The 26,326-nt window shown below is 38.7% G+C and overlaps 1 protein-coding gene across 1 annotated transcript; it reads left to right on the forward strand.

Moving 5' to 3' along the window:
• Window positions 1–6,911: 6,911 nt before the first annotated feature.
• crip2 (cysteine-rich protein 2) lies at window positions 6,912–25,568 on the forward strand. Its single transcript, XM_079458086.1, has 8 exons — window positions 6,912–7,061; window positions 17,910–18,004; window positions 22,573–22,630; window positions 23,049–23,183; window positions 23,634–23,702; window positions 23,800–23,894; window positions 24,010–24,067; window positions 24,366–25,568. Exons 1-8 carry the CDS (start codon window positions 7,019–7,021, stop codon window positions 24,431–24,433), a joined length of 621 nt encoding a protein of 206 aa, XP_079314212.1. The 5' UTR covers window positions 6,912–7,018; the 3' UTR covers window positions 24,434–25,568.
• Window positions 25,569–26,326: the final 758 nt, after the last annotated feature.

The following is a 26,326-nucleotide window of genomic DNA, read 5'->3' on the forward strand; positions in this document are numbered from 1 at the left end:
ATAGGTACTGAAGATGTTACCCGATCTTTAACATACAGTAAAAACAAACATGACCGTTTGATGTTCCTGTTTATATTGTGAATGTCTAAAAAAATGCAAATTATTACAAAGAATAAAAGCCTGTCTTCTTTATCAAAAATACTTTTATTTTGAGCAGGCCAGGGTTGCCAGATCTGCATAACAAAAGTAATAAAAACTCAAAATATGCTACTCCCAAATCTAAAATATACATTTTATTGTCAGTGCTATGCATTACAAAAATGATTTACTCATACTTTTATTTTTAGCTGATCATGGTTGCCAGATCTGCATAACAAAAGTGGCCCAAATATCAAAACTCAATATATGCTACTCCCAAATCTAAAATGTTATTGTCAGTGCTACGCATTACACAAGGTTTCGTCTTAAAATCACTGTTTACAATTTTAAAGTAATTTTTATAGTCATAAACATAGTCCGTTTTCATAAATAACTTCCTATTAAAGGGACAGTTCACCATAAAATGAGAATTCTGTCATCATTTACTCACCCTCACGTTGTTCCAAATATGTATGATTTTTTTGTTGTTCTGCTCAACACAAAAAAAGATATTTGGAAGAATCTTTGTAAGCAAACATTTCTGGGGCACTATGTGAGTGAAAATATCTTCTTATATCTTCTTACAAAACAAAGAAACTTACAAAGAATTGTCCTACTATGCCCCAGTGTCCCAGAACTGTTTGGTTGCAAACTTCTTCCATATACAGTATCTATCATCATGTTCAGCAGAACAAAGAAAAGTATACAGATTTGGGTGTATTTGAGGGTGAGTAAATTATGACAGAATTAAATTTTTTGGGTGAACTAACCTTTTAACAAAATCCTTCCACCTTTAACCCATGCAATAAAAAGAATCTGCAGCAACAGTTAAAAAGAAACCGCGGGATAGACTTGGCAACCATTCAGCTGATGTTCAATCCCTTCCCCTCCAACCACCTGTCATACAGGGACAACCCTTCACATTCCAATCAATTCCCAATAGACAAAATCAAATCCCACCTTAAACTTTTTTTTAATATATTATGTTTCATGCCTTTTGTGAGATGCTTATTAAAGTTGAATAGAGCATCAATGGAGATTAAATTCTCCTGTACCACTACCATGAGCAAACAGAATAAAACAACAGGTTTCTTGAATACTTGCTTGCCCCATTGGTTGACCAAACAGATGTCCAGCCACAAACACATGCTATTGGTCAAGCCAACAGTCATATGTCAAGCTGATCGGGATGTTAAAATTATGCTTTAAAAGCACCAAAGAGTGTTAGTGTTTATACTTTTTAGAGCGAACAACCTATTAATGTATTTTTTCGTTAATCTCATCACAGTTACACCTGTACCTTAAGAATAGATAAGAGGATAATAAGATAAGGACTAAAAGATCAATCATAATGATAATATTCAAGAACAATGCCAACAGTGAGAGGTATGTTTGGCACTGGCCAGAAGCAACAGGATTTTCCAACTCTCAGCTGCTCTGGATTGGCATAAAGTCTGTCTCCATCTGCCCTGCCCTGCTGGAGAATTACACCATCCTCTTTCAGCAAAACCTGACAGAGCCAGACTTTGAAAGTGCAAGGACCTACAAGAGGCCAGCTGTCCTTGTTTTAGTCTGCTATACGTTCTACAGAACACACCATGGACAGTTGGCAAAGGAACACTGGAGTCATCCATATGCCAAAACTCTAGAGAAAAAAGAAACAGCTGACCCCAGAGACTTTAGGGCTGGGCTACATTCACATCCCACACACAAGTGCAATACTGTATGTACATCAGTATTTTAATGAATGTGCATGTGTGAGTTTCCAAGGACTGCGTAAGACACAGGAATATCATGATAAAAGCGAGGCAGTAAAATGATATGGAGCAAAAACGTGCCTCAGGCAGCACTTTCAATCTAACAGGACTGGACAGCATTACACTTTACACCAATATAAAGGACATGCATGAAGTCACGTGCATGCACAAAACGTAACTGTCATTTTTTAACATTGTGGTTGTGGTACGTTATATAATGATTTAAATGTTCTCTTTTTCCGAAAGCTACACACCGCAGCCGTTCTCGATACTAAATTTACCTTTGACTGCTGCAAACATTTAACACGAGTGAAAATTGTATGTGTGTTGTCACATTGATTGCATCATAGGGAAAATCACAGCTCTTATTTATATAAAAAAGCTGTGTTTCAAAGAAAGATTTTTATACATTCCCATGAGCATTACAGAGAGTGAAGTTGTTTAGCTTTAGCTTCTTTTTCACTTCTAAAAAGCGAAAAAAGTTCTTGAGATTTGAGATTTTGCCATGTTTATGAAACTAGGGTATTTTGGAGCTCTGGACTTGTTTATATACTTCTTCAAAGCCAAAGATGTGACCTTTGATGTATTTTCTTGACCCAAACCCACATTCTCTATACTTGCTGTTCGTGCCGTGTACGTTAGAGAAATGCCTCTGGCGAATTAATGTTTAAGGAATGGCTCTGTTAGTTCTCTTTATAGTTTGGATACGTCCAGTTTTGGGGTTCTTGTGTGGGCGCTCTTGTGCTGTTTGACAAAGTACATCTCTGGACAGGTTCAGTTTAAAACACTGTGGAAGTGATCTCATATCCTATCTGAGACAGAACCAGAAACGTATGTCATTTGAGAAAGCAATATGCTTAGATACAACACATCTGCATTCATCTACAAATCTAAACAATTCTAGAATGGCTTATGCTATTTAAATTTTTTGCGGGTTTGTGTGCTTGCGTTTGTAATAACTGCAGTTTTTATAGTGGTGTATAGCATTGTTAATAATATTTGTACTGCTAATATACAACATGTAAAAAATTTCTTATATTAAGAATACATTTTTATTTCAATTCAGAGAAAAGTTATCCTTTGTGATCTATTTAAGTATTAACTTGTCTCATATGTTTCTCGTAAAACTTGAAGTTATTGTGAAATTGACTGCTCACATTTGTCATGTGTTTATATAAATAATTTGTTTTAATAGATTATATATCTGTGCGCTTTTTTATTATTCATGTGCCCTCATACAGTCATCTTAAATAAAAAACGAGGAATGGTGTGAGGGCGAGACTCCAACGATCCAATAAGTTCTACATGTTTTTTCTAATGTCACGATATTGAAAAGAAGACAATTGCTACTTCCGTTTAATGCCGACTTTAAGAGAAATAAAAATAACAAATGAGACGAATGAGATGTAAAATGAATCTAGGTAAAATAATATGGATTTGGACAGACTTGAAATGTTTGAGGTTATCTTGAAACTTGACCAATCTGAGCTTGGCTCTCCATTTAATGTCACTGTCTGGGAGAAAAAATTTACATATTAAAGAGATCTCCTGTGTTTTTTCTTTCTATGGGAAATTTCATGTGGTTTACATTTTCAGTTTAGGTTGTTTTTAAAATAGAAACAGTTATGTCTGCCTTAACAACTTACCATTGCAAGTATTATGTTAATATTATCAACCTCACACACGTAGCTGTGACCAAAACAGTCAACATCCTCCAGAAATCCCCTTAATACATAATGAACACATTGGTGACTAGTGTTCTCCTTTAATAGTACGTTTGTCCATCACAACAAGCCTCTCGACCAACATGATGACGTGACAAATAAAAGAACATAATTGAATATCTTAATTTCTCTCTCATTCTCCTCCTGAAACTTCTTGTGACAACCGCACCCACTTGATTGACCGTTAGAAATCATTTTCCACTTGCACAAACATTTATTTAAGAAAGTCAAGAATGACGTGTTAGCAAACTTTCTAAATATACTTGCTCGATTAGATAAAACAGAGATACCCAGAACAGGAGGAAACTCCCAAAAGGGGACCGTTGGGAATGTGCTGTTGAGTACAGCTCTGTGGAAGATCTTTCCATAGCAACAATCTCAGAGTATGTGGTGAGAACACAGGACGGGGTCAATGCGCTGTTATCTTAGGCCAAGAGTCAAGCTAAATACCAAGGGATAACTTGACATTCTTCAGCATCCATTCTGTTTCAAATTCAGAGTATCACACAAGTGCCATTTGTGTAACGGTCCCATGTTAAGCACTTTCTCACATGCTCTGAGGACTTCTGTTGTTGAACTGTGACTGTCTGATAGTGGAGTCTGGTTGTGTCGCTTAGAGACCAGAGCGAGATAATGCGGAGTCTGTGCATTTTCTGCCTTATCGGGCTTTGCAGACACCTGCTTCTATTTTCACAGCCTGATGCCTTTAACTGCAGACACACTTAAGCAACCGAGTACAGAGCTTTTGCTGTTAATTAAATTCTGAACAGTTTATATGATAATAATAGAATAACTGAATGCTTCAGTACTTCTGGATGTGCACTGACTTTGCTAAAATAAAACAATAAGGCCAGTTACACTTGACACTCCTTGAGACATGACTAAATTCCTTAGGCTGCATTGGGAGTGTTTCATACTGTATCTGCCATTTAAAACATCACGTTTCTATTTAACTTAATTATCCCTAAAGGACAAACATATTTATCTCATAAAGGCATAAAGGAATAGTTCATCCAAAAATGAAAAATCTGTCTCCCTCCCATTTACTCTCCCTAAGGTTGTTTCAAACCTGTATAAATGTATTTGTTCCAATGAACACACAGAAATATATTTGGAAGAATGTTAGCAATTTTCAGTTCAGGGACATCATCCACTGCCATAGTAGGAATAAAAATATAGTATTTTGTTGTTTTGTTGAACACATAATGAGATATTTTGAAAAATGTAGGAAAACAAAGAGTTCTCAAGCACCTTTGACTACCATTTAATTCTTCCTACTATGGTAGTGAATGATGTCCCGGAACTGAAAATGACAAACATTCTTCCAAATAAATTTATACAGTTATGAAATAACATGAGCGTGAGTAAATGATGACAGAATTTTAAACTATCCCTTTAATTAAGAGCTCGAATTCATCACCACATCTAATGCCTTGAAAATCCATTGCTATTTGTGACTTATAAAACATGTACATACATTAGGGACACAGATGTTCTCACATGAATCATAATCCCACACGTCTGTGAGGAGTCAAGCTTGCTTTGGGTGCGGTGGTTTGGGTGGGACACGCACTGAGGTTATCACACTTGCTTTTGAGGCGACATTTGGCTCAGAATCTATTACTCAGGGAGCGGTTGCAGATAAAAGAATGCTATTATGGGAGACCGAGGGGTTTAGGCACCTGTTTCCCACTTATCCAAAATGGATTGGCATGAGCCTGAGGTGAAAATAATTTAAATTAAAAACTAAAAACGATCACTGCAGCAAAGATTTAATGTGAAGTGATTCAAATGAACTGCAGCCAACCCACAAAAGGTGCATGAAAATCAATTACACCAGGTAAAAAAAAGAATTACACTTCCATTAAGTTTGTACTAATAGTAAAACAGTCTTTAGCACTTCTATTTATGGTGTCTCAGTTGAGTTCACTTAGATCTTCTTATCTTAAAAAGTACTAAAGATATATCTTTGTATATTAAGTTGGTGTGTGTATTTTGTTTCATCAGGGATGGCAGGTAACACTGATAACTTACAAGCCATTTGTTTCATTCAATGCCATTTGTTAACGCCATTCCAGCATCTAAACAAGCCATTTGGTAGGTTATACAGAATCTATAATGATGCCTGTAAAAAATATGAAGTTCATTTTAATGAAACCTCCACATATTTAGTCTCAAAACCTTCATTGTTAGTTTGACATCTTCACAAAAGGATTACAGGATAAAGAAAAAACATAAGACTGCAGTGTTGTTTCAAAAATACTGCCGGTTGGTTGATAGCCTATGCATTTTTAGAAAACAGGATAAATACGATTTTGGTTGGACATTTTAATATCTGAAAACTTACAAATTTTGCATTTAGAAAAATTGGCTGGTAAATGAAGAAATTCATTTAAAACCAAGTAACTCTTACCATTTCCAACAAAACAATTTAACCAAAGAAAATCACTGTTTTGTAACATGCATGCATTTTGTCAGACCCCTTCAAAGCAGCTCTACCAATCTACTGCTGTAACACTGACACAAAAAGTAAATGTATTCCCCTCAGTGAACTTGGCAGCGGGGAGAATAAAAGTCCAGATTGATTAGTGCTTTAAATACTGTACATCTTTGCATAAAACGGTCACTGGTCGATTTGGTGTTTGTCTAATTGACGAAGCAATTAAGATATTTGGAGAAAAAACAGGATTCGGTCGCGTGTGTCTGTAAACAAGCGTAGTCTAACAGTCAACAAGGAGCACATTTCCACAGTTGACCGATACATTTATCACATGTGCCAGATGCATTTCTTCAAAGCGTTTGACATTACATTCAAGCTTTACAGGTTCTCGGGATTCGAACCCAAAACCTAACGCAACGGGCTACACCCAATCCAGAACACGGTGGAGGCAACAGCAATGTAAGAGCTGGCAAACGGCTGGGACTAAATAAGACATGGTGAAAATGTTAGGGCGTGTGGAAAAAGTGATGTAAAGGAAAAATTTGTGAAAACCGTAATACTGTCAGTGACCTCAACCCCAAACCAAATAGAGAAGCATTATAAGAAATTTGCCAACATCGTCTCCCTCTTATTTCCACTAGTAACGGTCGGGCATGAGCTGAAGAATCCCTTATTCATGAGACGTGAAAGGGGCTATTGTTGGACGCCTTTCACATTCCCGTTGAAGGATGTGAAAAGGAAGAGCCAGCAGACACAAGCGGTGACCTAGACGGCCCCGCCTACTTAGTGAGTGACTGTAGCGTGACCAATAAGAGAAGACGACAGGGCGACGCTCAAACGCAAACCTGCAAAAGAGGGCGGAGCTATGCAAATACAGAGGGGTGCTTTCAGTGGGATGCTCTCGCTTTTGTCAGCCATTGGTCGGCTTGCGCGCGTGGAGGAGAAACCTGCTACCGACTGAGAGAATCCAGTTTGAAATTCACTCGTGATTTTCACCGTTTTTCGCGAAAGAACAGACGATGGCCTCCAAGTGTCCCAAATGCGAGAAGACTGTGTATTTTGGTAAGTTCATTTTATATTTCCTTCGTTTTAATATGTCTCTATTTAACGTGCAGCGTGACGTTTTGACATAATAAATGACATCCACGTTGTAACCAAGCAAATGGATTTGGATTGTTTGTTGATATGTCGCACAGAGCAATGTTATATCGTAAAATCAATCCATTTTTATACATATGTTTTAAACCACCCCCATAATTAGCCGAATTTGTGCTTGCACGCGAACGTAAATGTGACGTGGACACGTCTGTGAAATTACAGTTTATAAAGAGGCAATTGTATTGCCGGCTTCTGTACAGTAATAATAAACAGTTGTGTCCACGTCCTGTCTTTAGTCACGCAAGGATTTCTTTTCGTGATCGTCCACTGTCTTGACCAAATAATGTCTTGACTTAAATAAAGACTCTAAGGGGGAAGTCAGTTTGCTTTTATAGACTTTTGTAGATGTTTTATTTGATAAAACAGCACATGTCTCTTGCAGCGGACGTCTGGGGAGCTGTAAGATCAAAGTGAATCATTTATATTGATGTCAATTTTCTGCCCAGCATTGGCCCCTGCTCAATATATACCATATAAACCATTAAGCGCTTGAATAGCCTCTCTCCCACTTGACTTTATCATCCCTACTCTTGTATTTATAAGGTTTTGCATCAGCGCATCAGAGATGATTATTTGGCTCTTATTTATGTCTATTAATTTGGAATGAGTGAGTTGAGGCTTTACATAAGCAAACGGTGGTCTTTGCATTGGCTGTCTGTAAGCGGGCGGTTAGAAATGTCTTTTATTCAGTGGTTCTGAATCGAGGTTTTACGTGGACCGTCAAGAGGTGACCCAATGACTTGTTTATCATACAAAAGCAAAAAAGTAGTCCTTAAATTCAAACATTAAAATGTATTTATATTAACGTTAGACCCGACAAATATCGGCGTGTGAAATAGAGAGGAAAAAACAGACAATTTGATATCTAAAGGCCTTTTTCATGGTCCCTGAATGACACGTACAGCCAATAAATAATAGGCTTTAAGGAAGAAAGTGTGTCACACCACCTGTCCATGTTGGCATCTGCCTAGTTTGGTTAGCTACCTTACTAAGTGATAAACTTGCGCTGAGATACTGTGGTTTGATGGGATGCACAACCATTAAAGTCAAGAACAAAAGATATTGGAAGCACGTTCTGATGCCTTTTAAAAGTTGATAAGCCTTGCTATCCTAAGTATGCACCATTCACATGGTCACTTTGGCTATCTACATTTAGCATTGTGCTTTCACTCCTGTCCACAACAACCAGTTGTAACCAACTTAACATCACTTAACTGAGGGAAAGAAATAGTAAGGAGAAGGTGCTATAGGATGCATCTACAACCGTCAATATAAAGCCACAAGAAAGTTAAGGCACGATGTCCGGTTATGATGGAAACCAAGATGTATTTAGATTTATTGGTTGGAAATTAGGATTTGGACCTGTGCTGTATTGTAAATGTCACAACGGTAAAATTGGGTGTGATGTCATAGTACTGAAGAAAACACAATGTAAGGTCTCACCACCTCAGACCTCTGTGTACGTCATCAGGGAGTTGGTCAGGAGGATGCGGGTGACTGGTCTTTTATTGGGCTCAAGTTGAAGCCAAAGCACATTCCATCCAGCTGTGGAGGAGCAGGGGCGTGGTTCAAAACTCCTCTTTAGGTCCTCACCAGCTTTGTCTTGCAATATGTCACCAAGTTAACGTTTGAAAGTCAAGGTGGCTATATCCAAGCCTTCAGTCTGACAACTGAAGTAAGTGGAAACTAGGATTAATGCTCACATCTGCGCGTATACAATATATATATATATTAAATCGATTCTGAAAAAACTTTCCCTTTTTATGCTAAATATAAACTACATTGAATCAAAATAAAAACGATAAATATGACCAAATACAGTTTGGGCTGCAAAGCCTGTGGCTCCAGATGGCTTTTCCAAATTTAGTTTGTGGGAGTCAGTGCATGTGTTCCTGTAAATTCCTTTCTGACTATATCCTGTTTCTAACTTAAGTGGTAAGCCACTGTATTGAGTGGAAACCCTTCAAACTTTCAGCTGAAAACTTTTATTCATTTATTGAACAGCTGTTAGCAGATGCTGTGAGTGTTCTTTCAACTGTAAAAGCTTTAGCAGCTTTTCACATAAAACGGCATTACGTAGAATCAGGAATTAATTTTTTTGTATTTTAATTCAGAATAGATGGAATTGAACAAATAGACTGTTGTGACCAATGGATTTACAAATTAAAACAAAGGCAGAATTGTAAGTAAACCTTAGGAACAGATTTTGAAAGTTTATATTTATGAAAACATGTTATGCCTTATTAATGGCAAACAGCACTCTTGCATTGTATCAAAGCTCACAGACGGTAGAGTGACGCCAGAATTTGGTGGCACACGAATTTTGCTGCCTTGCCTTTTCTTTACTTACCTTTTATCTGTCCCTTCAGGGTCTGTTCTCTTTCCTTCAGAGAAGAATACCTTCTTTCTCAGAATGCCAGTCACGTTGACGTGAGAGTGGGCATCTCCATCATGTTTTCCTTTGGTTTAGGAGACCGTACTTTTCCACATGGTTGTTTTTCTCTCATATATTCCAAACACATTTTCTGTGTGAAGGTACTAGATACAGAGAGTTACTCAAAGCACACTATGTTCTCATCCTCAAATGACCATTGTCATTTGTTCTCTCACTGTCTCCATCTCTCTTTTTCTCACATACACTAACTCACTGTGTGTAAACCTTGTGTTTTCTGCATGGCTACCCCACAATCTGTTTAAATTAGCAGAATCCGTTATATAATGCTACTTCTTGAGGTTTTGCATCCTGCTTCAAGGGGCATTGCATAATCGTGGGAGTCCGAATGGGGGGACGCTCTTTATTTCTGTCAGGATTCCTAACAGTCATGAACCTCCACCATAGTAACGAGAGGTTTTAGCCTTTGTGGCAAGGTTAGCAAAGAAAGACATGAGCAGTTATGCAATTATGTTTTATGTAACTATTCTTTAAACGGACATTAGTCTAATTAGACCTTCTAAAGAGTTGTTAACATGCATTTGTCTCTATTGATTTGCTTTAAGATGCAGTCAATCTTGCAGTAAAATGTGTTATATATTTTGTTCAGATGAGTACTTACAATATCTCAAATGTTTCCAACTACTTGTAAATCATGAGAAAATCGACATTCTAAACAGTGACACGGGGCTGTGCCGTCGCCTGTCAATGGCGTCAAATCTTTGTTACGTCTTTACTGACGTAGAAACCGCATGACAATATTGTCGTGGACAAATACATAAGTAGTGTCTAGCGTCTAGCAAGCCACTAGCTTTTTCGAGCAGTCACTTATGGACCACAATTATACGCAACATTTAGAAAACTTTATTACTTTACCTCGTCCGCTTACATGACTTCTTGTTCCCGTCTGATTGATCACTATCAGGTCCCATCATTCCACACTCCTTCACAGTATTAACAAGCTTTAACTGTACTTGGAGACACAAAAATAACATTTATACCGCATGATATGATTTATAATATGACTGATAATAAAAGAGAAAATAGTTCATAAATATATATTTGTGGGTTAATTTCCTCAAAAAGTGTAAACACAGTGGAGTCTTCACAACTTCACTTCAGATTGGAATAGTTCACCCAAAAATGAATTTGAATCCATAATTTAATCACCCTCGTGCCATATTTTTGGTATGACTTTGTTTTTCATTCGGACAATTTGAGTAATCCTAAAAAATATCCTGGCTCATATCCACATGTTCATCATAAAGTAATTCACATGACTCCAGGTGTTAACTGCTCAAGCGCTACTGAAATTCTCTAGCCCTGATTAGTTGTGTACATGATTTGAGTATCTAGTTGTAGGAAAGCTGAGCTATGCACGAGGCAGCATTGATTTGTACTGACAGCCTGGGGCATTGGAGTAGCACACATGCAACTCTAATTCGGGCTAGAGAACTGAAAATCATGAGGTTGCTTCATTCGTAGCTGGTAGGGTTGGGCGATGTCTACCAAATTTGCATCATGGACGTTGACATGGGGGGGCGAGGGTTATATCAGTTTGCTAGATGGCCATTAGATGGACATTAAAAATGTCCATTTTGCGTCCAGTTTTCAAGACAGCGTGAGCATTTTCAAAAGTACTTGCGCATGTACAACCTGCAAATTTGGAATTTCTTTCAGTTGGTATTTCATGTGAAAAGAAAAGTAGATCGTGTGTCCACTAGTGTAGGTTGTGTGTTATTAGTCAACTGTGCGTGTCATGCGTCACTGATGAACCATCACGGACGCGCACAGTTCAGGTCGTCATTGACAAGTTTACACACACACACACACACACACACACACACACACACAGCATGAGTGGATTATTACTAATTCACTTTTCTTTCTACCTCTGTCTAAGACTCGCATACACACACATTGTGCAGCTTCCAAATCATGCTCCACCATGGAAAACCGCGAATGGACAAGCTGGACACATGTGCAAAATGTCAAATGTCTGTGGACTCGGCTGTTAACATTTGTCGTGCTGTACGTGAGCAGGATGTGCGGGCGCCCGCCGACCCTCCTGATGACGAAAATTGCGTCACGCAGGGGAATCACGATGCCAGCTCAACATCGTGATGGCTGTCAGCGATGGACAATGTCATTGTCTATCTGCCAAACCGAGTAGCTGGAGGAAACCGCATTGGACTGAAGAGACAGACGTCAAGCTTGCTTGGTCTTGCATCAGGGCCACATCTGTGCAGCAAGGGCCTATAACCACACCCATACTTTCCGCACTACTCTACAGAAGTTCACAGGCCAGTGCAAATTGGAAATTCAACCTTGCAATCAGATTACAATTTGAGACTTGTTTGGAGAAGGAAAGTCCTGCCACAAAGCAGTAGAGGGTTACAAGCGCTGTTTGCCATCATGGCGCAGAAGGGTCATTTAGTGTGTTCTAGGCTTCTGATCTGATCTCAGTGCATGTTGTGTGCTATTTATAGTTTGAAAAAGCTGAGGTTCATGGGAGCTAACAACAGCAATCATTTCCTTGCTTCCTGATGCCAGGAAGTGCACATAATAGTTTTGTGTATCTGAGCTGCCTTATACCCCTGTTTCATTTAATTGTGTAAGCATTCGTGTTTGGCTAAGGCCTGCAGGCTTTCAGATGCAAAGCTGGCGGATCGAACTGTACTCTGTGACTCTAAGCAAAATGCCATGCTGGACCCAGATGGCCTGCGTGTTTTTGCGGTGCGGGAGGATACAGTTGGAGAGAAAGAAGACTAATGTACTTGTGCTTCAAACAGATGGCTCTATGTAAATATGCCAAAGTGGAAACAAATCTGTCCCTCCCTTAAAATTTATTTCAGAGTGCACAGATATGTAATGCATGTCATTGCATTTGAGTTTCAATTGTTCCGAACTTTGGATGATTGAAATCAAAAGAACAAGTAGCCAGTTGTAACTCAATAAGGGGATGTTTGTTTATACAGACCTTTCAGCGTTCTTCTCTTTCATTCCTACCGAAGTCCATTATTCAGAGAAAGAAGGATGTGGGGCACTAAGGATGCATTCCGGTTGTGGGGCATGTAGGGTTTTTAGCTATGAGTAAATGTTGTTCAAGCCTAGTGCTGTTTATCTGTGATTACACATCTTAGACTTTGCTCAAGGCAGGGTCAGCATGTAAGAGGCTCTCCTTTCTGTTTAGTTTTCTCTGGAGTTGGACAGAGCATTCGATTTTACCTCGTTCAATTTGTCAGTGATCATAGGCTGCAATTAGATTTTAAAAAGAGTTTCCCATTTGCAGCCTCCAGAAATAAAAATTTGATCATACTCAGCCTCATGTCATTCCAAACCTGTTTGTATTTTTTACACTGGAATACAAAAAGAAATGTTTGAGCTGCTGTTTTTCATACTGCAAACTATTCTGTGATATGCGGGCATCAAAAACGATTTACATTTTACATTTAGTCATTTAGCAGACGCTATTATCCAAAGCGACTTACAAAGAATTCAGGGAGCAAAAACTGCTTTTTTAAACAAAATAAACTCGCCGTCAAGATTGCGTGTCTGATGTGAGACAGCTGTCAAGTTGGACACTATGTGTCTTTCATTGTGTACTGAACCTACAATATTTATGACAGACCACAGCATCTTTTTTCACTGATGAAGTTCATCTCTAGCTGAGAACAGTTGATATAAAAACGTCTCGGTTAAGTATGTAACCTCGGTTCCCTGATGGAGGTAACGAGACGTTGTGTCGAGACTGACAGAATGGGGTTTGACTTGAGATCCTATCATCTCCGATTCTACTTTGAAAAGGCCAATGAACTTGGCGAATGGGACGGCACGCCTGACTCCGCACCGTACATATGGTTATAAAAAGGAAGGTGCCCATTCATTCACCTTTTTGGGATGAGGAACTTGAGGGGCACCCTCGTTCGCTGCAGCGGGCATCGTTGCATGATGGACACAACGTCTCGTTCCCTCCACGTTCCCTTTCTAATCGGTCTCTTGACGTTGTGTCGACACTGACAGAATGGGATCCCTGTCGAAAATGCCATGTTGCTTTGCAACGTCACGATTTCCAGCGGAACGAGACTGACCGGCATAGGCGAGTCACGAATGAGCGTCCTCGCGAATCGTAACCATCCAGTGGTGTAGTAAAACATCAATTTGTGTGACCACGATGAGAGGGTCTTAATACTGGCAGTACAGGCGGTGGCCCTGGTACACTAGAGGCGACTAGGCCGCTTGACACCGTAAGGAGCACTGGGAAGCGCTACCCCCTCGCCTGAGGGGGGGACGCCACGGAGACCACATCTGCCGAAGGGAGATAATATGTGGAATACCTACACGGTCTGACCAGTGGGGAGAACTCATGGGAGTAGTAGTACTCTGTTTCAAGACAGCCTCCCTGTTGTCCCCTGACATAGACAAAGAGCTGCTCAGAAGGAGAGCTCTGTGTTCGGTCCAAGAAGAGGTGCAGGGCACGTACTGGACACGACAGGGAAAGGGTTGGGACTTCAGGTACCCCACCACCTATTGACCATGCTAACGAGAGTGGGGACAGGTCACTTCCGATCTCCTCGTACCTGTCCAGGGTCCAGACATGGGGTTCCAGAGGTCTGGTCTCGGGTGCTAGACCGCGGCCTTCTCACCAGGGGGGAGTGGTTGTCAGAGCATGTGCTCTGAGAGCCAAGTCTGGTTGGGCCAATCGGGCACAACTAGCAGACTTAGATACTCCTCCCTGCCAGTACTTCATCCTCTGCATGGATCTGCTATGGAACTGTCTGGCGACGCCCATAGGAGACAGGTTCGAGGTTTAACTGGAATACATTGTCATCAGATAAGCAGACGATTTAGGGCATCTGCAGCGTCTGACCTACAATAGTTCTTGGTCTTGCTCTTAAGGTACTGCACATGTGATCGTAGGGCATTTATAGCTTCAATTAAAGTCTGACCAATTTTTTAACTGGAATACATTGCATTTGTCAGGCGCGGTCAGTCTGCACGGTGCCGCATTAAGTCAAACACACCTACTGACATAAAATCTGCTGCAACATGTACAGTACTTAACTAAGATGGATAGTTACTGTCCTGCAAAGTTGAACCCTAATGAAACACACACCTGAGCCAGCTAATCATGCTCTTTAGAGTCGTGGTGTGTTTTATTAGGGTTGGAGATAAATTGCAGGGCAGCAGCCCTTCCACTAAAACTAAATAAAGGAAATATTTAAATGGGACAAATAAATAAAAGTTCATTTTTTAACTTTCTGAAATGTTACATGCAACAAACAATGTTATTGAAATGATTCCCACCGATCCACAACAATAAGTAAAAAAAGCTGTATTATGCATGCCAGACCAGAAGTTGGCGACGTCACTTTATAAAGATAAACTTCATGCCTGCGCACATGCATAGGTTGAACCTAAAAATACCCTGTCAGCTTATGTGTTTAGAAGTTGGTTTATATGCGTCTCAGCTGGAAAAACATTAATAAGAATGTTGAGTACCTGAAGCATAGTCCTGTTTTCCACCATTTATCGGCAATAAAAATTTACATGGAATGCATATGTGCATGATTTTTGTGCAAACGATAACTGAACAAATTAAACAAAGGTTTTCATTTTCAAGCCCTAAAAACAAGGACTTTTTTGTCGCGTAAACACCCTATAAGAGCCACTTCATTAGGGCATGGCATTGTTGCGGAGAGTCATATAATTACATTTATTTATTTGGCATACGCTTTTATTCTAAGCGACTTGCATTGCATTTTATCATACATTTCTTTCTAAGTATGTGCAATCCCCTGGGATCGAACACACAACCTTGGTATTGCTAGTGCCATGCTCTAACCCCTGAGCTACAGGAAAGAATACTTTCAAACCAGTTTTACAGTCTACAGTACCTTGGAAACCAGTGCTGACAACACAAGACTATTAGTCCACATCCAGACCTACATGTTCTGCTGAGATGGCAAAAGCTCACTGGCGTGAAGGTGCCGTTACTCTTACTTGAGTGCAGAGGGTTTTGTTTACAATCCCTTTGTGTCCCGGTCGGACACAGCCCATTTAACAAACCTACGCATCTCTCATGGAACAGTTGACTCCATGTTGAAATGGGATGAAATTGTGGGGTAAACCACAGTAAAACTCTACTTGCTGGACATTAGAGACATTTATCAACAATGAAGATGGAGAATAAAGTTATTACCTCCGTTGCTGAAAACAAAGAGCTCAGATGATTATCTGCTATCAGGTGTACGTAGTGCACTATAACCTCTGTCTGTGATCATCAGAGCCGGACGATGTGAAGCTTGCGTATAATCTTACAAAACCGTCCATTAGGACGCTTGTTTCATTTTCGCCCTCATCCAGGGTAACATGATTCTCTAATGAAACCCTGACTGATAGAGCGTCTTCCCTCTCTGGTTGAATAAACCCTTCGAGGCACATATGATAGTGTTGTTAGGGATATCTCTCTGGTATGATTTATGACAGATTAAGGGACCATGTAGTCAACCGTATTTCATTGGAATGTAGGTCTTTAAATACAGCGAGGATGCTGGAATGTTTAAGTGTAGAAACCTAGAATTGGGAATGAATGTAGAATTAAAATGTGGTTAAGTGTTTGGCTGGAGAAAGTCCAGGATCTATTCATCTAAATTAAGTGATTCCCTCCAGACAACACAATGCCTCCCCATCAACCTCACACAACAACACAAACCACTTCAGTGGTAACTCTTTTAATCTGTACTTGATCATCCATTTCATACACACACTTACTGTGGTATACAGGATTGGGATCCTGGTTCACAGTCTTGTCCTAGAGCAATAGTTTTAATTTTTGAATGATCATAGTTTTATTCACATTTTGAATAAATCGCAAATATTATCTCCATGCTTTAATGTGTTGACCCACACACTTTCCAAATTGTTCCTACAGCTATGTGTAGGAGTACAGTCTGGAACAACACTTTCTTGATCTACTATGCATTTGGTCGTATAAATCTCTTCTGGGGGTGAAAGTGATCTCTGTTGCCCAGAGCCAGACCCCCCAAGAGATGAACTTACCGGGCAGCAGGACTGAAAGAATGAAAACAATACTCCACCATGCAGGAACGCTAGCGAGGAGGGGAAGCTATAGTAAAGGAAACCGATTGTTCTCTCTGGCTGATTGTGCTATGTTCTGATAAGAGAAGGTGTTTCCTCTAGAGCAAGAGAGTTGTCTCGGCATTGTCTGGAGACTGGGATATATTCTTGGAATGAGTATTATTAGATCTGGAGAAGTCTCCCAAGGCCCTCCTATAGAAATGGTACAGGACGGGAAAAGGAGTAGTGGGTTACAGAGATGCTCTGTTAGTTCACTTTCCGTCTGAAATTAGTGGTGAATTGTCACTGGGTTTCATTGTGTTGCACATCAACACAGACCTCAGCAATGGAAGTAGCCATCATTACCTCTTACAATATGGCCGGTCCATTTTCCAATTGTTATATGATCTCACTTTGATTGTCCAAATGAAAATAAATCGACTGTATCCTTGAGCTCTCACGGTTCTGAAAACTATGTAAAGCCATCATTAATAATCATAATAGAGCACGGATGGCGTTGAGAGTGAGAGGTTCTTTGTTTTAACCTCCGCACTGCATACTTTTTTCACGGGCTTGGTTTTCAAACAGGAAGTTTCCTAATGTTATTCCATGGCACACTGTATACATCTCAGGAGCTGTAGCTACCAAGATATTTAGTTTTTAACAAAATAAAGCCACCAGCCAAAATAACTGCTGTTCCAAAATTGTATAATGTAATGTTTTTTTAACAGTTTAATTAAAATTTTTAAATTACAAGTTTTTTTTGGGGGATGCACCATACACGGGGGACTCACAGTGATAAAGTTTGAGTACCACTGGGTTATATCATATCTGGTACACAAGTACTTTTTAAAGAATCCCTGTAGTGGCTTTGGAAACACTGTTAAATATATTTTTTAATAGCTTTGTTTTTTCAACTCTCGTCTGAATCATTTTTGCAACAGACTGGTGTGATGGCTCAATACAGTATTGTGCCTTGTTTAGAATATAAGTGCCATTAGTTTTCTTATTGATCAGATAAAAAAATTTACCTAGCGGGTGATCAACGTGCAAACAAAAATCACATTCAAGAAAAAACCAGAGTCATATCTAAGGAATCGAAGCTGGGTTAATGTTCACCATAAAAATGAACTAAAAAACACTGAAAACCCTTTTGGTGTCAAATTTTGCAAACGCCACTCACACGTTCTTCATATAATTGTGTTCTCTCTCTCTTTCTCTCTCTCTCTGCTCATTTCTAGCTGAGAAAGTGACATCACTGGGTAAGGATTGGCACAAGTTCTGTCTCAAGTGCGAGCGTTGCAGTAAGACTCTGACAGCAGGCGGCCATGCTGAGGTGAGTGAATGAGGACTACAGATCGCACACTAACCCTCTGCAGCCTAACGGGGGAAACTCAAACTCTCAACAGTATTGACTTTATGACACTGAACGTTTTCATCAGAAGGTCAGCAGTTCTATTTGATGAGTCAAGCAATAGGATTGAATCCAATGTCACATTGTATTTTGTGTGTTTGTGTCTGTGTTTTTGTCTTGCTTGCACATTCTTGTCTTTCTCGTAGCATGCCACACACAATTTGTGCCCCTTTTCTGTTTGAGAGAGCTGTGTGTAATGCAACACAATAACATGTTTGAGGTCCCACGATGCTAGTATTAAATGATTGGCTGAAAGGTTTTCATGTTCCCCTGTTTGCGTGACTGCGCTACGTGCAATTGCGCATTACGTTTACAACATCCTATTACATCACTCTGTGGCGACTACATTTTGATTGGAATGGCAGCAGAGTAAGCAGTGATCTTTTACAGACCCGTTATGTCCATCAACATAAATTTCGGATTGCAACATATTGCTTTGATATTATAGGTCATCCTTTAGCATTAAAAAAGACATTACTGATTACTGGTGTCTCTTTACCATACATACATTTTTATAATGTTCAGAGTTGCAGAAATAGAAACTTCTTCTTTGCACTACAGTTCAAATTTTCTTTTTAATCTCTGTGTAAACATATTAACATCCTCTACACATGCATCAGGTCAGGTCGCTACGGTAAAGTTATGATTTCTAATTGGTATTTCACATGGGTTTAAGGATCAACCTTTAACAATAAGTTAATAGAAGTATCCATGTGTTATGTGTGTTACAGTTTGCACATCAAATTATTAGATACAGTATTGTAAAAATAAAAAACTTGAGTGAAATAAAAATAATGTTTAGCAAATTCACGGATGTCTTATTCTCATTAGTATGATTGAAATACTATCATCACTATGGTCTCTTTTTTATTATTAATAGTATTGTAAATTGGTTGACCCGACAAAGTAAATATCTAAAGATGATGAGTGTCCTTCATGTGTTCTGCCTGGGCAAGGGTGTGAAAGTTTTACATCAAGCTGAGGTGGAAAGAGACAGGTTTTGGATTTATTTATCAGAATAAAGTAGTTGAAAAAGTTTGGGTTTGCAGGGCTCCAGAAAAAAATCAATTAAGGAGCCATTGGATGAAAAACCAGGCGCCACATAAGAGCCACATAACATGAACTTGAAACTAGTTATCCGTTATCCAAAGATGTATGTACATCTTCCCCTCATAGGTTTTGCTAACATAACGTTTTAATTTTAAGTTGTTTTTCCTTAAACAATTACATACGGAATCTGCAGGCTTGATCAAGATTTGGGAAAGATCTGTGGAATAGGATCAAATGTGTTTACATTTGTCCACAAATATAATTGTGTAAATGTGTTCAAATAGTCTTAAACGCTGCATGTCTATACTGTTTATTTGAATGCAGTTGATAGCAGATTTTTTTAAAAGAGGCAGAGAAGCTTTTTTATTGATTGATGCTAAAACAACTGTTAAAACTCTGAAAACACCAGACCAAATTTGTACTCTGAATTTATTCGAACCAAAAGAAAAAGTGCATGTCAAGACCATATTAGTATATAATATATACTATATGAAAACGTAAACATTTTATTGCTTATAGAGTTTATATCAAAATGAAAGGGGTTGTGTTAATACGTTACTATGTTGGTTTTAGTTTGTAATAATGACATTTTTCCGCATGTTCACAACACAATGTATCGGGCCCTCGGGCTACTCTAAGTAGGGCACTCTTACGAGGAAAGACCGCATCTCTAGTCTGTCGCTAGGTCCTCTTTGGGTCGGGAAGTGAGGTTTACCCACACTGGTACACTGGATTTCGTTGAAAACTATTTCAAAACGGGTAAATTTGCATGATCTCTGAAAAAATATAACTCGCAAATGCGACCGTTTTAGTCACAGTCTGGAGCCCTGGTTTGGAAAAATAATCCATGAGTGAGTTGGAGAGCTGAACTGAAATGGGATCAGATAACCGCGGGTAGTCTCAACCTCAGACATCACTCCCACAAACCTTTCATGTCTGATGCATATTGCACACAAAAAAGGCAATGAATTTCTCTTAATCTGATTAGCAGGCTTTACACAATTTGTATCTGCTGTTTGGGAAACAAAGTGGTTTACAGGATGTTCTACAAAACCTTCACCAAACCTATACTCGGATCTCAAGGTTATGAAGTCATATATACCTGCTCCTTTCCAAAAAGTTAATTCATTAAATGTCTTCCCGCTTTTTTGGCTAGTATACTCTGTTAAGTAGACCAGAGTTCACGGAACAGTTAAAAGTTTGGCTATATGAGAAATTTACATTTAGTAATTTAGCAATTTATGTCGTTTTCTGGGGAAACTAAACTTCACCAGATCAACCAAATCTCTGTAAGCGTGTGGACTTTTCGTATAACATTAGGGCTGCAACAACGAATCGATAAAATCGATAAAAATCGATTATTAAAAATGTTGGCAACGAATTTCATTATCGATTCGTTGTATCGCGCGACTATAACGCGCGCCACATGTTTGAGTGGCGTGAGCGTGGCGTTTCTGTAGCGTGTCAGCTCTGTGGCGGCTGCGTCGTGTTTTCTGTATCTTTGCACACCAGCACCGTGCCTGACGCGGCGCTGGCGCGCTGCTGCTGCTATAGGTGACATAGAGGGAGGCCGCCGACAGACAAGGGTCTTGTATTCACGACATGTTTAAACTTTTTTCACATAACCTACACCTTCCAAAATCCGAAAAATGAGTAAGTAGGCTGTCTGTTTATTTAAATAACATTTCCAAATGTTTTGTAGCTTTATTACCTGATGTTGGACCGTCACTCAGATGACACACTAGACTACGTTGTTATTGTAGTGTGTCATATTTTTTTCCATTTTTAATCACATTGTTAAGAGCATAAAAAACAAAAATAATTCAGTCACCAATACATTTTGGGGTTTAATACGAACCAAAATTCGTATTAAGATGATTCTCAGATATGTTATTAAAGATGTAACGTAATCAATTGATGCAGGAGTTTACTTTATGCAATATGTGTTTAAGATGGACATAAATTAATATTCCCATTCAATGCAATGTATCTTTTCATTGGATATAGCCTAAGCATTTTCTTGGAGGAAGATTTTATGGAAAAAAGTAGTTAATTGGAGTATTCATTTGCAACATTTTAGTAATAATATCTCATACTTAATAGGAATATTAATGTATAATTTATTTCAATATTCACTTGTTGTTTCTCCAAAAATGCATTATAAACATGATTTAAGTCCTGATGTTTTCTACAGTGGACATGTAAACCCCGTAACGTGTAGATGTTGGTTTAATGAAATTCAATTTGAAAATACGTTCAAATAAATGATGATTAGCTTTCAAACATCAAAATGGCATTCATTAATATGTATTCGTGTACACAATTACATATAAACATCTTTTCTTATTCTATTTTGCCTGGAAACGCTTCCAACACGCTTGCGTGTCTCGTGAAAAATAGGCGTCGATTCAATTCCTAGCATGCACGCGTTTTCCGTGCGGCTCGTCTCACGCAGGCAGTGTGCAAGCTCTAACCTGTTAACATGGGAGCCGATTTAAAAACGGTCACGCCAGGCTTCTGAGACGCTCACGCCACGCATCTAGTGTGTCACAGGACTAAAAAAAGTTGATCGCGCCGCGCAGCATAGCGGAGAAAAAATAAATTAAAAAAGCAGAGCGGAGGTAGAGGAAAGACCATCAGAGAGACCCGAAAAAATTCCAGAAAAAAACAGCAAACCATGAGAGGCTTCTTGATGGGAAATGCATCATGTAAACCACAGCCAGCTGTAATAATAATATAATAAGTAATAATAAAGCTTTTGAAATATGTTTTGCAATGTCAGTTCTATTTTTCAATAAAGGGTTGAAAATGAATGCTTTTAAAAATTTGTATCCGATTCATCGATTAATCGAACAAATAATCGACAGATTAATCGATTATTAAAATAATCGTTAGTTGCAGCTCTATATAACATTAAATTATACTGACATCATCGGGTTCACTGGTGATCAATTTCATCACAAACAACATCAGGGTTTCCAATCATGGTCATGGGAATTAAGGTGTCTGCAAAGCTTTGTTGGGATGTGTGGCTCATTACACATTTGTCCTCGCGCACACGTCTGAATTGGCATGAGGCCACTGTTCTTAGCCTCTTCCGTTTCTTTATCCTGCCCCGTGCAGCTGTTACGGTAACACAGCTGCCCTCTGACGGTTCCCATGACAACACTTTCCCGCCATTGGCCCTGACCAAAGGGCTCTGGGAGGACATGCTGTTAAAATTTGGTCTGTCTTCCATATCCTATGTCTTAGTAACTGTTGTGAAAATGATCGGGGAGGGGAAGTTTACTGGGATGTGACCGTCTGTGACATTAAGTAACTGATTCACTGTTAGATGATTATCCCATAAGAAATATAGATGTCATATTCTTGCATTATATGTATTAATTGTCATAGGACAGAATGGTAAAGTAATGACAATGCCTTCTGTTTTCTTACAGCATGATGGGAAACCGTATTGCCACAAGCCATGCTATGCTGCCCTCTTTGGGCCAAAAGGTGAGAGGAGCTAATGTGGTCCAAGGTCATGAACTATAGCTGTCTGAATTCGCCCCCTATCTCCTATATAGTGCACTGTATCGGGTGTCTGCCATTTTGTAGTGTTGTCTGAATTCTGAGTAAACAACTCATTCCCTACATTTGGTCACTGCTTTTTACCCACAATGCATTCTGAGTGTATATCCGAGAGCGCCTTCTGCTGGCTATTTTATAACTTTAAGACAGCATCACAAATAGATTTGTTTTTGTATCATTCACAAACAACTTTTGTTTGAAGATCATTTAATCGTACAGCATTGATAAAATTAGCAGATTCCTGCGAACAGTTATTGTGATCACGAGGATGGATGGCACATTTGTATAATAGCGAATGGAGGCGAGACGTCATCATGACGTTCCTTTGCAATTATTATTTTAGGTGTGAACATTGGAGGAGCAGGATCTTATGTGTATGAAGCTCCCACTGGCACTACACCACCTGCATCCACTGTGGACTCGGCACCCAAACCTCAAGAAAAGGGGGTCCCAGCACCGACCAGGCAACCATCTAAAGGTAAAACGAAAAATACCTACATTCATACCTATCCAAGCTTAATCTGTAATACCATTGAGATATTGGTTATTTTATCTAAGATTAACATTTTACCATTGGGCTCCTGATCATCCTTTCAGGGGTTTATTTATTTTAGGGGTCTTTATACAACAAAAAATGCTATAGCTACAAGACAGGAACTTTAATAATATTAAAATGAAAATGACGAATTTATGTTTAATTACTTGGCAGTAGATCTATAGATTAGTTAAGCTTCTTCATCCTGATATTTGTATCTCTTGGGGATTTATTGTTTGTCCGATCAAGTGTGACTATTGTAAATGACGAATTGAAATATACTATTTCAGAGAGTCCAATGTTTGCCCTTTATTATTTTATCTCAAATGTTTTGCAATGTGACATTAACACTAAAGCGTTCCTAAACCGCTCTGTATGCACCTGTCCTTTCAGCTGGTAGCGTCACCTCCTTTTCTGGAGAAGCCAATCTTTGTCCCAGATGCAACAAGAAAGTCTATTTCGGTATGCATTTCTTTCAGACTCTAGACTTATAGTTTATAATGCCAGCAAATGGAGTAGTGCTTACAGAATGACATGTATTGTTACTTACACATGGTAGCTGAGAAGGTGACATCACTTGGGAAAGACTGGCACCGGCCCTGTCTGCGCTGTGAGAGATGCAGTAAGACACTGGCAGCAGGCAGCCACGCAGAGGTAAGTGAGAAATGAAAGCTGTAATCCTCAAATACAGGCATACAGAAAATGCCTGTATTAGTTACTGCATATTATCGTATAAATCATATAAATATTTTGTCATTATCTGTTATAGCATGACGGTCAGCCCTACTGCCACAAACCATGTTACGCTGTCCTATTTGGTCCTAAAGGTACTGTTATGTTTGTAACTCTAGGTGGAGCTATAAGACAGTTTTTTTTATATTCTCATGTTTTGACATTTGTTCTTTGTTAGCGTTAAAGATAAACAATTATGCATTTTATATGAAATTGCATGTCTTATTTAAATAGAAAAGTTGTTGTTGTATTCTCATATTTGTGCTTTATAATTCAATTTCAAATCATTTTCATATAATATTTGATTACTTTCTTATTTTTACTTCAGTTTTTTAACCTAATGGGATTTAGATCTAAATTCCGATTCATTTAATTGATTTATTCCATTTACAGGTGTAAACACTGGTGGTGTTGGCAGCTACATCTATGACAAGGAAGCCAACGCTGAGGCTCAGCCTTGATTTTCAGCCCTTCTCCACATCACTAAAATCACATCCATATTCAACCTCACTCACTGTCACACATTTCCCACATCTCGCCTTTATCACGAATAATGTGCCAGCCCGGATCTTCCTGCAGAAAGGCGATGCCACATGCCTTTTTCCCTGATGTCCAAATGTACCCTGAAAGACATTTTGACTGACATGATGTACAGTATACAATGTGATTATGTCTAACTTAACCCGTGTCTTTTTTTGGTAATTTATATAAATGTATGTCTTTATTATTTATGTATAATCAGTGTTTCCCTAAATTGAAACAAAGTTGTAGCTCCTCTACAGAAGGAATTCAGGATCAATACTGTATGTGCAGTAGAACATACGTCCCTGTTCACACATAAAACAACAGAAGTTTAAAAGGAGCTTTGTTTTATATTTGAATTGTTTGCCAACAGGGAGATTCATGTCACCTCAGAGTCTCCGTGCAGGTGAGGTTCATGAGCACATCACCATAAATCTCAACAAAAATTCTCAAACCCAGATTTACTTTTTGGCCATATGGCAACATTCCGACGTTGAACCATTTTTTAAAGAGATGGTCTGCAAGATGTATTGCAGACAGTAAAGCAAAAGGCTCTTATTCATTTTCAGTAGAGGACAAGCTTCTTTATCGATGGGTATGGGAGTGTATGTGATGTGATGTGTGGCTGCAGCTAATATTTATGATGCCAGTCTAGTACCATTACTCTAGTCTACGTATGGAATCAGATTAAGGAGAAAAGCATATTAAGGTGCTCTTCTATTGTTTTGTATTATTTTAGATGAACCCCAGTTTCTCAGTGGTGAAACTGAAGTATTATATTTCCCAGTAGGACTTCAGCTTGTATTAAGTTCAATCACATTCTTACGGAATGTGTCTTTGTATTCTATGACCGTTTTTGCTGTTATACTAATTTCTTTGCTGTATCAGGCTTGTTTTTTTATACATTTCTTTTGGAAAAAAAGAGAGCCTGAACTTGAGTCCCGCTGCTTCTGTCTGTGTATTCTCACATTAAAGTTTGGAATATTTGGAGGTCTTTGTTATATTTACGTTCACAGGAACACTAGGTGCTGAATTGTTTCAATAAAGTGATCTTTCTGGAAGTCCCACGATCACAAAATATTTAGTTTGGTGAGTACTTATGAAGTGTTGGTAGTTTAAATGGATAGTTCATCCAAAAATCAAACTTTCTCCTCGGTGGATATTTTGAAAAACGTTTGAAACCAAACAACATTGGCCCCCTTTGACTTTCATTGTATGGACACAAAACCAATGCGGAACATCAGACAGGTTTGTATTGGTATGAGGGTGAGTAAATGATTTACTCATTTACATTTTACAAGTAATCTTGTATTTGTCTGCTTATTGAGCTCTTTAAGTCAAGCCTGCTGGCATTTATATTTACACTAACGTTAACTAAAAAACGTTATTTGCTTTTGCACCAAGCATAAAAAGGGATTAAAGTTACAAAGAGAGGTTTAAAAATCTATTACTCTCCTCAAGGTTTCTTTGTGCATGAGACATGACTGACTGCTAGAATTGCAAAAAAAATATGTGCGCATAACAGTGTCACCTAGTTGTTAAACTGTCATAAAATGGCAAGACACCATTCCCACAATATAAATAAATATATATATATATATATATATATATATATATATATATGCTGAGAGGGCTGTACAATGAAAACTCAATGAATATGAGTGAGATGTAGTGACCAATTGACTTATATCACACTAGCTTGCATCTTAATAATGATGCTTTAAAACCTTTCTGTAAAATCTGTAGGTAATAAAAAGGGTTCTTTCAAAACTTTATTATGTAACACTGTTTTTGCAATTGCAATTTACTGTATGTAATGCAGCTTCCATATT

Source organism: Barbatula barbatula (genome assembly GCF_947034865.1).
Source record: "Barbatula barbatula genome assembly, chromosome: 6".
Lineage (NCBI taxonomy): Eukaryota > Metazoa > Chordata > Actinopteri > Cypriniformes > Nemacheilidae > Barbatula > Barbatula barbatula.

What these genes read in the sequence shown, in the direction of transcription:
- crip2 (XM_079458086.1), top strand. Translation starts at nt 7,019, where the DNA reads ATGGCCTCCAAGTGTCCCAAATGCGAGAAGACTGTGTATTTTG. An exon ending in CGAGAAGACTGTGTATTTTG is followed by an intron (nt 7,062 to 17,909) that starts GTAAGTTCATTT and finishes GCTCATTTCTAG; the next exon opens with CTGAGAAAGTGACATCACTG. An exon ending in TGCCCTCTTTGGGCCAAAAG is followed by an intron (nt 22,631 to 23,048) that starts GTGAGAGGAGCT and finishes TTATTATTTTAG; the next exon opens with GTGTGAACATTGGAGGAGCA.